This window comes from Anabrus simplex, chromosome 10 (assembly GCF_040414725.1).
Source record: "Anabrus simplex isolate iqAnaSimp1 chromosome 10, ASM4041472v1, whole genome shotgun sequence".
In the NCBI taxonomy this organism is placed as follows: Eukaryota; Metazoa; Arthropoda; class Insecta; order Orthoptera; family Tettigoniidae; genus Anabrus; species Anabrus simplex.
The window spans coordinates 125,798,811-125,813,766 of record NC_090274.1 but is presented as its reverse complement, the minus strand read 5'-3'; the positions used below and the strand labels follow the sequence as shown (position 1 = coordinate 125,813,766).

At 38.7% G+C, this 14,956-nt stretch overlaps 1 protein-coding gene across 2 annotated transcripts in view; it reads left to right on the top strand.

Annotated features, from left to right (window-relative positions):
- LOC136881916 (zinc finger protein 32) overlaps nucleotides 1-14,956 on the top strand; it is a 205,697-nt gene that overhangs the window by 13,134 nt on the left and 177,607 nt on the right. For both annotated transcript variants that reach the window (XM_068229392.1, XM_067154362.2), the window contains exon 3: nucleotides 10,081-10,170. In XM_068229392.1, coding sequence (XP_068085493.1) covers nucleotides 10,081-10,170 — 90 coding nt within the window. The remainder of the gene's footprint in view (nucleotides 1-10,080; nucleotides 10,171-14,956) is intronic.

The following is a 14,956-nucleotide window of genomic DNA, read 5'->3' as shown; positions in this document are numbered from 1 at the left end:
GTAACCAACAATCTTTACATACTGCTGACTGAATACTTCTGCCTTTTGAAGATCCTCACATACACACTCCCCTTGTTCATTAATTATTCCTGGAATGTCTTTCTTGGAACCTGTTTCTGCCTTAAAATACCTATACATACCCTTCCATTTTTCACTAAAATTTGTATGACTGCCAATTATGCTTGCCATCATGTTATCCTTAGCTGCCTTCTTTGCTAGATTCAATTTTCTAGTAAGTTCCTTCAATTTCTCCTTACTTCCACAGCCATTTCTAACTCTATTTCTTTCCAGTCTGCACCTCCTTCTTAGTCTCTTTATTTCTCTATTATAATAAGGTGGGTCTTTACCTTTCCTTACCACCCTTAAAGGTACAAACCTGTTTTCGCATTCCTCAACAATTTCTTTAAACCCATCCCAGAGTCTGTTTACATTTTTATTTACCATTTTCCACCGATCATAGTTACTTTTTAGAAACTGCCTCATACCTGTTTTATCAGCCAAATGGTACTGCCTAACAGTCCTACTTTTAAGACCTTCCTTTCTATCGCATTTATTTTTAACTACCACAAAAACAGCTTCATGATCACTAATACCATCTATTACTTCACTTTCCCTATAGAGCTCATCTGGTTTTATCAGCACCACATCCAGGATATTTTTCCCTCTGGTTGGTTCAATCACTTTCTGAATCAGCTGTCCTTCCCATATTAACTTATTTGCCATTTGTTGGTCATGCTTCCTGTCGTTCGCATTTCCTTCCCAATTTACATCTGGCAAATTCAGATCTCCCGCTACAATCACATTTCTTTCCATGTCGTTTCCCACATAGCTGACTATCCTATCAAATAATTCCGAATCTGCATCAGTGCTACCCTTTCCCGATCTGTACACTCCAAATATATCAAGTTGCCTATTATCTTTAGAAATGAGCCTTACACCCAGATTTTCATGTGTCTCATCTTTAACTTTTTCGTAGCTTACAAATTCTTCTTTCACCAGAATGAAAACTCCCCCTCCCACCTTTCCTATCCTATCTCTACGATACACACTCCAGTGCGGTGAGAAAATTTCTGTGTCCATTATATCATTTCTCAGCCATGATTCAACTCCTATTACAATATCTGGTAAATATATATCTATTAAATTTCTTAATTCTATTCCTTTCTTTACAATACTTCTACAGTTCAGCACTAACAATTTTATGTCATCCCTACTTGATTTCCAGTTCCCTGTTCCCTTATCACCGCTCCCTAGGCCATCCCGTTTCCCTGAATGTACCTCCCTATTACCCTTCCAAACAAATTTCCTAACTTATACGTACCACTGCGGTTTAAATGAAGGCCATCCGAGCGCAGATCCCTATCTCCTACCCACCCATTAGGATCTAGAAATTTCACTCCCAGTTTCCCACATACCCACTCCATAGTCTCATTTAAATCCCCAATCACCCTCCAGTCAGTATCCCTCCTACACAGTATTCCACTAATAACAATCTCTGCTTTCTTAAACTTCACCCGTGCTGCATTTACCAGATCCCACACATCTCCAACTATGTTGGTACTTATATCAGCTTGCCTTACGTTGTTGGTACCAACGTGAAACACTACCACCTTCTCCTTCCCCTCCTCCCTCTCTTCTACTTTCCTCAACATCTGCCTCAACCTAATTCCTGGATAACATTCTACCCTGCTTCCCTTTCCTCCACACACTTTCCCCACGTGTCTAACGATGGAATCCCCCATGACCAGAGCCTCAACCCTACCCACCTCATTTGATCCCCTCCCTTCCTGGTCAGCCCTATCTTTCCTGATAGCTGCAGAAGCTACTTCCTCCTCCCTTTTCTCCTTCCCATGACCCTGTTCCACCTGTCTTTTCCTATCCTCTACTCTACATTTCCCTTTCCTAGCTTTTCCCTTCCTCCTACTTCCATGCATCTCAGCAACAGTTCCCTGTCCCTCATCTTCCCTCTGTTGTTCTACCTGGAGTGACTCGTACCAATTTCGCACAGACACCTGTCCTGAATTCTGATCCTGAATAGAGCCCTTGGCCTGCAATCTCCTTCCCCTTAGCACATTAGACCACCTGTCTTCTACAACTCCTCCCTTTCCTTCCCCTCCCTCTTGTACACCTACTGTAACCTGTACATTGTTTGAGGGAGTCCTATCTTCCTTCCTGTCTTCTGTGAGAATCCTAATTATCTCCCTCAAACTTTCCAACTCCTCCCTCATACCCCTCAATGCCTCACCACACCCACAATAAGTACACTCGCGTTCCTTAGCCATTCTTTACGGGGGAAAAATTATAAATTAAAAAAATTAAGTAACTTATTTGCAAAAAAATGTAATGAATGGAGGGATATATTGTCTGGGATAGTACACAACAGTAAGGTAATTAATATATGACTACACTACAATACTACTTAGTCGTGCTCTATTTTTTTTATCCTACAACCCCTAACAGGATAAAAACTGCTGTTAATTACTGAATATTGAAAGTAATACACAAGAACTACACAATTCCAAACTGCAATTAAGCCTATCCTAATTTCAACAATATTTTAGTAAGAGTTTCTACGGATACCTCTACTACACCAGTACTACATAAATATTTTACAATAATAAAATAAGCACACTAAATTCTAATAGGATATTACTCGTATACTACTGTACAGTACACTACAGTAATTTTTAAACTACTTTCAGACGTATCCTAATTACAATACCGGTACCGTACCGTATGTCACTACTAAGCCCAAACAGAAATTAAATTTGCAAGAACTACTGTACTCAAAGATTACCAACGAAGCTAAATGCTTAGACAAATTATTATTAGTATTAGGGTCTAATAGATACACACGAAAGATAACACACGAATATAGCAGGCAAAATACCGTACTGTATCTATACTACAATGTATCTACACTACACTATACTGCATTTGGTTAAATGCTTAAGTATCAAAAGGATTGCCGTACACGAAGAAAAACACGAATATAACTGGCAAGATACTATCTAATATATTATACCTTATCTTCACTACAATTCTACTGAAATGTGGTTATGTGATTATTACAGCTGGTGGATTACTATTATTTTCCCTACTCCACGGGACGGAGAAAAAAAAAAGTGTCCTTAATTAGGCCTACTGAAAAATACGAGGTTGTCTACAATAATTTCTCAAATATTTCTGTCAAAACTACTACTACTCCAGGGACTTGAACTGCAATTACTGGGATATATGAACTTTATTATTATTAGCTAACCGCTCATAAATACTGAAAGATCGAGGGAGCGAAATATAAATTACGGATACTAACTACCTACTCAGAAGTACAAATGAATGGAAAACTTGTTCTATTTTATCAGGGCCAAAAGTGTGTTACAGGTGTTTTCTTGTCTTTACATATTGTCATGGTTTTGTTTTCCTTGTATTAATTTTGAGGTTCCATTTGCCTAAAGTTTCTGCTAATATGTTGATCATTCTCTGCATACTTTTACCTGTTTCTGCTAGTATGGCAATATCATCAGCAAATCTTATAGAGTGTACTTGTTTGCCATTAATTTTGATCCCCGTTGTTTTCTTCTTCATGACTGTGATGGCTTGTTTGATGAACATATTGAAGAGGTAAGGAGACAGTGAACATACTTGCCTAACTCCTCTTCTTATTTTGGCATTTTTCTTTGTCCCACTGATTTCTAAATCAGTGTTCTGCATTCTGTATAAATTTAGTATGAGGCGTCTATCCTTATAAACTCTGTTTTTTCAAAGGAGATCTGGAGGCCAGCCTTTGCTGCTTGGGTTTTAAGTAGGTTGATTTGTTTTGCAGTGGTATGTAGGAAATCAGAGAATATCGCAAAATCATCTGCTAAAGCTAGGCAATCTATCGTCAGGCCAGTTCTCTTGCATCCTCTTTGAGAAACTATCCCGACCTCTTCCTTGGACACCTCTTTGTGTCATTCACGAATAATTTTCTCCAGTACACAGTTGAAGAGTAAAGGCAATAATCTGTCTCCCTGCCTTACATCTACCTTGCTTTTGAAGATGTCCAAAATTTCTTCCCTGAATTTCACTCTAGAGGTTGTGTTGGTTAGAGTCTGTTGGATAATTGCTCTTGTTTTGTTGTCTAAAGCCATATCCTTTAGAATTTGGAGGAGTGTATGTCGATCTGTAGAATCATAGGCTTTTATGTTGACGAAGGTAACCACAAACTTCTTATTTCTGAGATTCAGATAGAAAAGAACAGACTTAAGATTCGTGTTCTGCTTTGCACATGATCTACTTTTTCTAAACCCTCCTTGATATTCACCCAACTGTGAATTGAACTGCTCTTCTGCCCATGTCTAAATGGCTTTCGAGAGAATTTTGTGTGTTATCTAAAGAAGGGAGATGCCACGGTTTGTTTATTTACATCTGCTTTGTCACATTTCTTATGAAGGGGATTAATCGGGGCTGTTGTCCAGTCACTTGGAATTTTCTCTGTTTCCCAGATCTCATGAATGATCTCTACTAGTTTGTTGAACGCCTTGTCACCTGCGGCCTTCCAGAGTTCAGCAGTTATTGCATCTTCGCCAGGTGCTTTGTTGTTCTTTAATGACTTGATGATCTGGTTGATTTCCTCTTTTGTGGGTGGAGAAGAGTCTGGGTTGGGACACGTGGTTTCTTCAAAGGCAAACTGAGATTCTGGTTCTTCACAGTTGAGAAGAGATCCAAAATATTTTGCCAAAATCTGACAGTTGTCTTTGTCGTTGTAGACAAATTTACCTTTAGGTCTCTGAAATGTAGACTTGGAGGTGTGTATTTTGTGAGGTTGCATTTGAATATTCTATAGAAATCCCTGGTGTTGTTCTTATTGAAATCCTGTTCGATCTGTGTCAGTTGGTTCTTGTCAAATGAGCGCTTTGCCCCACAGATGACCTTTGCTGCATATTTTCTTGCTGCCAGGAACTCCTCACACTTACCTCAATTCTTTTGAGTTCCATCTTTGCCAGGCGAGTTGCCTTTGTGCTATTGCTTCATCACATTCATGAGTCTACCATGGGTCTTTCTTTGGTTTTGTTAATAAGACCGTCTCCTCAGCCGTTTTAACAATGGCGTTTTTCAGTTGATCCCAATTCTCTCGATCCAAGAACTCAAGTTTATGAGCAAACTCCCTGTCACTTTTCATCTTTTCAGTGTCAAATCTAGTGGTTTTCTTTGTCCAGACTCTTCTGTTGTTTCTGGGAAGAAGCTTGATTTTGATCTTGGAGAGATAGTGGTCTGAATCAAGGTTAGCACTTCCCAGGACTTTCACATTTTGAATCTCTCATGTTGCTTTCCTTTCAATGGCGACATGATCAATTTGAAACTCACCCAGGTTAGGATTTGGGGATGTCCACGTTGTTTGCTTCCTTGGCAGATGTTTGAAGGCTGTCGATTTTAGAACTAGATTGAAAGCCTTACAGAGTTCTATGAGTCTTTCTCCATTCCGATTGGTTCATCGATGGGCTGGGTAGTTTCCAACTATGTTTTGGAATTTCCTTTCTTTGCCAATTTGAGCATTGAAGTCTCCAAGCAAAACGATCGTGTGTTTATCGGAAATTTTTGAGATGACATCTTCCAGCTCCTCACAGAATTTATCTGTTCCATATGGGTCTTTCTTGTTTGCCTGGTTGATTGGCGCATGTACATTCACAAGCGTGTAGACTTTGTTCGTGCTTTGAAAGCTAAGCATCAATACTCGCCTGTCGATGACGGAGTCTAGAACCTTTTTGCTGACAATAAGTCCTGTGCCGAGGTGTGGAACAGTTTTCATCACACGTTTGCCAGTTTTTCCTTTGAAGATTCTATAACCTTGCGACTCAAAGGCATGTTCCTCACTAAACCTTGTTTCTTGAATTGCTGCGATTATGATTTCATAATGAGAGAGGATGTCTATGAGTTGTTTGAGTTTACCAACCTTCAAGAGGGAGTTGGCATTTAAGGTTGCAAAGAAGTTTCGGTGTTGGTGGCTGATCTTGTTTCTAGGTGTCTCAGATACCTCCAAGCATGTCGGTGCAGGCTCCCCCGAATCCGAAGGCCCGCACGTGTCACTCAAGGCAACGGTGGATTGGATACGACCTGGGGTACTATTTCCAGTTGAATTTTCCTCCATGCTTTACAGTTGAAAACTTATAGTTTGGGGTTGATGGTATTGCGCATTGACCAAGTTACTGCCAAGATTGTAAGCCTTGGAGAGAGCCTGATGTTCGGCGAGTGGTGGCATTTCCTCCATACCCAATGCTTTGGTTTTAATTTAATATTTTAATTATTTCAATAATATTTCTGTAGAGCCTCCATGGCTCAGACGGCAGCACGTCGGCCTCTCACCGCTGGATACCATGGTTCAAATCCCGGTCACTCCATGTGAGATTTGTGCTGGACAAAGCGGAGGCGGGGCAGGTTTTTCTCCGGGTACTCCGGTTTTCCCTGTCATCTTTCATTCCAGCAACACTCTCGATTCTCATTTCATAGCATCAATCAGTCAATAAATCACTTAGGGATTGGGGACCCCATTGTACTAATAGCCTATATCTGCTTCATTCATTACATCCCTGACCCGGTCAATGACTGGAAAACAGGTTGTAGGATTTCATTTCGTTTCAATATTTCTGTGCATAGGACCCATGATTCACACGGTACGTCAGCGGCACTACCGATGTGCATTTTGCCTCTGTTCTCATTTGACGCAGGGTATGTGTTTTGACTGGTATTGAAGTGGAATGAAAGAAAGAAGATTTTGTTTATTTATGGATATTCACTAACTTTTACACAACAGATAAATAGATTTTTGAAAATTTCCCACCAAAATGCTGTATATTGTTATTATTATCATTATTATTGCTATGTGAACAATCACTGTACAATGTAAATATAGTAGCCCTAATATTGCACTGTAACAAACACAAGCGGATATGGCAATTACTTGTGCTTTTTGTTAACACATTTGAGACCAATGACTCCACTTTCACTTAGTGCCGATGACGACACATGAACGTCATGCTCCATTTATGTTTTATTTATTTATTTATTCACGAAGCACAAGATACAGCTACACTGAGCAAATTTCACTTGCACTGTCAACAGACTATTTAACAAATGTAAACTTTCATAATAAAATATAAGAAACATAACAAAATATAACAAGATCAGGTACACATCCTACTAATAACTGTCCAAATCGAAAACGATGAGAATGTCCATGTTCATAGCCAAGTCGTCGTGGGTCAAGATGGGGGTATAATCCCTTCACATCAACTTATCTTTAAGATACTATTTACACACCTCTCGAATACACTTTTATTTGATGCTATATCAAGCTCTTTTCTCCTATTAATATTGTTAATATTGCCAAATATTAAAGCTCATATTTCAGCCAGGACCACTGTAAACAAGTGGACGTCTAATTTATGCATTCTTAAGCTGCTGTTAAACATCTGTTAGTTATGATCTCTTTACAATGTCAGTAGAGAGTAGTGAGGTTACAGGGCCTCTGAGTGGAAGAAACACAGTCTCATAGGCTCCCAAATTCTATGATGACCGCTTGCAGGAACACGTTTTGCCAGTAAACGTTTGGCTCAGGAGAATGGGCGTAGGGTGCTACAAAGAGGGGTGGCGGAGAACAACATGCTCTATTACAGCGAGTGTTCAGGACAGCCAGGCTTGTGTCTTGAGCAGTACTTCATGGAATTCCACAAAATACAGAAGTAAATGGCTCCAATCAATGCCATATCTATCTGTGTTCCAGCGCACTGTTAAACTCTTCCTTGTGCACATCAATAGCCTAATAAGGATTTTATTACACACCATTTTTGTGAGAAATGCCCAAAAACAAATCTATCTGTTGTAGAAAGTTATTGAATATCTGTAGACGAACAAAGCATTCTTTCCTTCGTCACCAGGAAACATCAAACGGCACCACAGGTAGTATTTAATAACACTAGTATGTTTTTATTGTTTACCCACCTATTCAATACAATACAATCTTAAAAATTAGGACTTTGTCCTTATCAAAATTGTTAACATAAAATTAATACATTGGATGGTTCATGTTTCGCCTATCAATAGTAGGCATCATCAGCCATATTTTTACTTTAGGAATAGATCAGGTACCTGATTGGAAATGACTTTTGAATACTGTTAAAAAGTAACTATGTCATGTAAAATTGATTAAAGATTGTTAATCAACTATAACAATATAAAATGTAGTATATACTATTACTTACTAATATTTGTGTTAATATTTGAGTCTAAAAATATGACAATTATTTAAAAATTATGACATAGGTGGTTGATTCTTGATATTAAAAGATATTATAATAAAGTTAAAAATCGGAAAGCACATTCTAATTATTTGTCAAATGGCGTGTTGTTAAAAACTTGAGGAAAGTTGAGCATTGGCAATAGTCCTTGGTTCTTGAAATTGGTAAGTATTGATTTTCATTTATATGCTTATAAATTTTGAAGAATTTTCTTATGGCGTGGTTCTTTTTGAGATAATATTGGTTAAAATGCTGGTGCCTTAGGCTATATTGGATTTTGTGTAGACGTCATTAGGCCATCTTCTTTGTTGTAGTATTCATGGGAAGAGTTTGTGATAGGTGTGGTTCTTTGTTGTTAGACGTGTTGAAATGAGCGTACTAGTCGAAAGGGAACGTTGTTGTAGTAAAAGTTGTTGTCAGTCGGTGGGTAGTCAAGTGTGTTATGAAATTCCCTTCGACCGCTGAGATGTTAACTTATGTTGAGAGCGTTAGAGCAACTGGCAGTCGCCAAGCTCTTACTTCACTTGTAACCAGAGGTAGTGCCGTGATGCGTCATGGGTCCTATGCATAAAATATTATTGAAATGTTTCAGATGATAATCTAAAGTGCATAAGGACACAGAAATGAACTCTGTTAAGCAAAAAAGTAGTACCGTATGGCGGGAATGGTTACCAACATCCGAGTGGCCACGAAGCATTGTTCAAGACTCCTGGACACTTGCTGCAGTAGAACATGCCTTCTCTGTGCCGCCCATCTTTGTAACAAACCCTTGATGAATTTTGAAGTCTGGTCGAGGGCTGAAGAAATTGAACTTATGGGAACTGGGTTTGATGACGAGAGAACCGATGTGGCAGTGTATAAAGACGAGGAGATTTTTCCTTTTCCTTTTGTGTTTACATTTTTGTCCTTGTCCCTTATTCCTCTTATTCCTTCTTCCTATGTGTGCCTCTCTCACTGTATATTCAACAAGTGGTCGTACCTTGTCATACATCATCTGTAGATCTACAAAACCTGAGCATAACTACGTAGTCCTTTTGTTGCCTTTTAATGTCAAAAACATTTCTTAGCAGACAATCTAGGGCTCCCCATACCACGAAAAACATAAAATTAAGCAATTTCCTCAATTGTGCCAGAAGTTGAAGGCCTAAAGGGCCTGGAAAGGTTTCGAATTATATCTATAAAAAAAAATTAACAAATTTTGAAAATCATGTCTCACCTAAATACAGTTCTGGAAAAATAGCCTAAAATCACTTATTTACTTGTTTTCTTGTTTATTCAAATCCTAGCCAAATTAACGTATTTACATAATACTTTCTGTAATGTTTTCCTTGGTTCAATACTCTCAAGCGTTTTTTAAGTTTTTTTAAAATGTCCACACCAAATGTAGTTATAAGGACTTAAGTGAAACAATGCGTTGACTCACATTAGTGCTTGTAGTGGTAGAAAAAGGTAAAATGCTGATCTAATTGGCCGGATAACGACGATTAAGAAAAGGATTGTAATGTTTAGGAATAAATAAATAATATATTCTCATACGCCATTATATTTTGTTCACGTAAAATTCGTAGCTCATATCCCTAGGATGCTTTCAACATTGAGTTGCCTTCCTGCAGGGCTAGAACTGTGTATTTTTTCATTGATTTGATGTATAATGTTTATCTTATTTATTCTAGAATGGTTAGTGGGTACTATGGGTACAGTGTACATAATTAGTTTTTTTTTTTATTTGGCGAGTTATTTCGGCCATTAGTTAAGTGTACAACTCCTGAGAATCATGTTTGAAGCAGTATTTTTAACTTTTCAGGGAGCTACTGCCAGTAACCTGGAAGAGGTAAAGGGAGAACCGCTTCCTGATATAGAGGAGGAAAACGTTGCAGATTCGACCGAAGATCAGGTGATCTTAATGCTCTCAGTTTACTTTGCTGTCATGAGAAATGCAGGAATGTTTTGGAGGTGACTTTCCTTACAAGAACATTTTTCTTATTCAGTTTGGTCCTCTACCGCCGTGTGCAGTTTGGGTCATACAGTTATAAGCTTTGTATTTGGGCATCTGCAGCCTCGAGATGCTTTTCTACGGTTCCACATTTTCACACCAGGAAAATGCTGGGACTATACCCTGAATTATGGCCATGGTTGCTTCCTTCCAAGTTCCAGCATTTTCCTAGCTCATTGTTACAGCAACCATAACTCCGATTGTGCAATACTTAACCACAAGTGAAAATAAAAGTTGGTCTTTGACTACTTCACAATCTTGAAATCCTGCACTCTCAAACAAAGTCTCTGAAATACTTTAGTTTCTCTTGTTGCATGTTCAGAAGTTGGCACAGTATAATGTAAGAGATGATTATAATGTGGCTCTGTGTACCATGTATAGATATTTTAATTTCATGTCGTTTATGCTGCCTATTTGTCAACTTTGATGTTCTGTTTTACTGTACAATTTGGTAGAGGAACAAATCTCTTTTTTCACCCATTCCAGTTTGGGCCTTAATATGCTTAACAAACGTTCTGGACTGGGCATTTTTAGGGATATTTAAAACATTATATCTCCGTACCTGTAGGAGATATTTGCATGATTCTTTTCTCTTTGTGCTTGCTTGATCATCTAGTTTTGAAAAACACTGTTTGTATTATGTCAACTACCACTTGAGATTTTAAAATTGTTTATATATTGTACTATGATTTGCGAATGGTAAAAAAGGTCTGACAGATAACTATGCAAGTACAGTTTTCTGAAATACGGTTATATTTACTCTATTTTGCTAATATAAGATGTGCATTGCAGGTACAAAACAACAACAATAATGAGTACGATATAAAAATAATAATTTTTAATAATAATAATAATAATAATAATAATAATAATAATAATAATAATAATAATAATAATAATAATATTGATAGCTCCCCATCGAATTCCATTTCGTTCACCAAGTTGTTTCCAAGGAGTCCCTCGCCTGTCAAATGGGAGTGGGACTCCGTTACTCCCATCGGTCCGAGGCTTGCTTAAAATGTTCTGAGCTCGGTCAATTCATGAAGCAGGATGCTACCCTACTTGCACATAGTCCGAGTGAGGATCTCTCCTCTAACGGGTTATGGACCACCGGTGAATTGTATAGTCCTAGCCGCCTGAGCACAAGGAGGGCCAGGACTCAGAATATGTCCGAGATGCCCACTCCCATTCCATAGCAACTGGTATCCCGACTCTCAGGACCACTTACTAGGCCACTCAGCCTTTGCCCATGGTTCACGAACTAGGACATGACTACAGTAACCCAGAAACATGAACATTCTTCAAGCATAAGGCTATTCACCACTACATGTGGGAGGCTAGGGGTACCAGATCCATAATAGACTATATCTTAACAGACTTTGAATTCAGGAAATCTGTTAGGAATGTACGAGTTTTCTGGGGATTTTTCGATGATACAGACCACTATCTGATCTGTAGTGAACTAAGTATCTCTAGGCCTAGGGTAGAGAAAGTGAAATCTGTCTGCAAACGAATAAGGGTAGAAAATCTCCAGGATGAGGAAATTAGACAGAAGTACATGGATATGATTAGCGAGAAGTTTCGAACAGTAGACAGTAAGCAGGTTCAGGATATAGAAAGCGAATGGGTGGCATACAGGGATGTTGTAGTAGAAACAGCAAGGGAATGCCTAGGAACAACTGTGTGTAAAGATGGGAAGAGGCGAACAGCTTGGTGGCATGATGAAGTGAGAGCAGCTTGTAAACGTAAAAAGAAGGCTTATCAGAAATGGCTCCAAACAAGGGCTGAGGCAGACAGGGATTTGTATGTAGAAGAAAGAAACAGAGCAAAACAAATACTTGTTGAATCCATGGGAAGATTTTGGTAATAACCTGGAAAAGCTAGGTCAAGCAGCAGCGAAACCTTTCTGGACAGTAATAAAGAATCTTAGGAAGGCAGGGAAAAAGGAAATGAACAGTGTTTTGAGTAATTCAGGTGAACTCATAATAGATCCCAGGGAATCACTGGAGAGGTGGAGGGAATATTTTGAACATCTTCTCAGTGTAAAAGGAAATCATCCTGGTGGTGTTGCAAAGAGCCAAGCTCATGGGGAGGAGGAAAATGATGTTGGTGAAATATAGGCTTGAGGAAGTTGAAAGGATGGTAAATAAACTCCATTGTCATAAGGCAGCAGGAATAGATGAAATTAGACCTGAAATGGTGAAGTATAGTGGGAAGGCAGGGATGAAATGGCTTCATAGAGTAGTAAAATTAGCATGGAGTATTGGTAAGGTACCTTCAGATTGGACAAAAGCAGTAATTGCACCTATCTATAAGCAAGGGAACAGGAAGGATTGCAACAACTATCAAGGTATCTCATTGATTAGTATGCCACGCAAAGTATTCACTGGCATCTGGGAAGGGAGGGTGCGATCAGTCGTTGAGAGGAAGTTGGATGAAAACCAGTCTGGTTTCAAACCACAGAGAGGCTGTCAGGATCAGATTTTCAGTATGCCCCAGGTAATTGAAAAATGCTACGAGAGGAATAGGCAGTTGTGTTTATGTTTCATAGTTCTAGAGAAAGCATATGACAGGGTACCGAGGGAAAAGATGTTCACTATACTGGGGGACTATGGAATTAAAGCTAGATTATTAAAAGCAATCAAAGGCATTTATGTTGACAATTGGGCTTCAGTGAGAATTGATGGTAGAATGAGTTCTTGGTTCAGGGTAATTACAGGGGTTAGACAAGGCTGTAATCTTTCACCTTTGCTGTTTGTAGTTTACATGGATCATCTGCTGAAAGGTATAAAATGGCAGGGAGGGATTCAGTTAGGTGGAAATGTAGTAAGCAGTCTGGCCTATGCTGACGACTTGGTCTTAATGGCAGATTGTGCCGAGAGCCTGCAGTCTAATATTTTGGAACTTGAAAATAGGTGCAATGAGTATGGTATGAAAATTAGCCTCTCGAAGACTAAATTAATGTCAGTAGGTAAGAAATTCAACAGAATTGAATGTCAGATTGATGATACAAAGCTAGTACAGGTCGATAATTTCAAGTATTTAGGTTGTGTGTTCTCCCAGAACGGTAATATAGTAAGTGAGATTGAATCAAGGTGTCGTAAAGCTAATGCAGTGAGCTCACAGTTGCGATCAACAGTATTCTGTAAGAAGGAAGTCAGCTCCCAGACGAAACTATCTTTACATCGGTCTGTCTTCAGACCAACTTTGCTTTACTGGAGCAAAAGCTGGGTGGACTCAGGATATCTTATTCATAAGTTACAAGTAACAGACATGAAAGAATGATTGCTGGTACAAACAGGTGGGAACAATGACAGGAGGGTACTCAGAATGAGGAGATAAAGGCTAATTTAGGAATGAACTTGATGGATGAAGCTGTACGCATAAACCGGCTTCGGTGGTGGGGTCATGTGAGGCGAATGGAGGAGGATAGGTTACCTAGGAGTATAATGGACTCTGCTATGGAGGGTAAGAGAAGTAGAGGCAGATGAAGATGACGATGTTTAGACTCGGTTTATAACGATTTAAAGATAAGAGGTGTAGAACTAAATGAAGCCACAACACTAGTTGCAAATCGAGGATTGTGGCGACGTTTAGTAAATTCACAGAGGCTTGCAGACTGAATGCTGAAAGGCATAACAGTCTAGAATGATAATGTATGTAATAATAATAATAATTACAATAATGAAAATGGGAGCTCTTATAAAATTTTATTTTAATTGATAAATTTTGTCAAAAGTTACTTAAATGTAAAAAATTTTGTTTCATTTACCACAAAAGACTTGTGAGAAAGAGAAAATACAGTCTTCTAAACAGTCAACTTTACTAATATGTAGACAATATTACATATTCACGCAAATTTGAAATATGCGGGAAGATGTGCTAGGCCGTAAAACGAACTCCAATCATAATGAAATGAAAGAAGTTGTTTCGAAATCATATGTCAATAATATGTTCATTTGCGCATAAACTTATAATATGTCATAAAATATCGAAAATATCACTTTCGTCAAGCACATGTAACTAATTCATGAAGAAACACGATGTAACCACCAGAATGCGTGCGTAGCTCGTTCTCGATTTTTTTGCCAAACCTGACTACGGGCTATGCCTGCAGCGCAGCCGGAGAAGAATTTCGGCTGCTGCGAGGGTAAACGCTGCATGTGTTGCCAGAGATCTTATGCATGCTGGCATTGTACGATGTGGAGTGTCCAGTGCACTTACTTCAACCCTTAAAAATCCATGTACCTCTGCCAGATCTGAATCCACGACTGTAGAGATCCTTCTGTCACTGATTCACAGGCAGCTGACTTGAATGCAGGTATCTGCTACAACTGACAACCGACCAAACATTTGAATAACATGTTTAATTAACTGAACTTAGATACCTATCATTGTCTGATGATTCACGGGTAGGTAATTCCGGAGAGAATATAAAAAAAGAAAGAAGCAAATCAGTCCAGTAGAACGGCTGGACAGACTGGAAAAAGCGGTTTTTAGTAAACTTTATTTAATATATAGATAGATTTTGCCAGTAGTTGGCACCAGTGCTTATTCTTAGAGCCTATGCATTCTTTGATTCTCAGTTGAATACTTTACAATTTCAGAATCCTGTATTTTCAAAGAAAGTCTGTGAAATACTTTGTTTCCATGGTTTACCATTTTCACACCAGGCAAATGTTGGGGG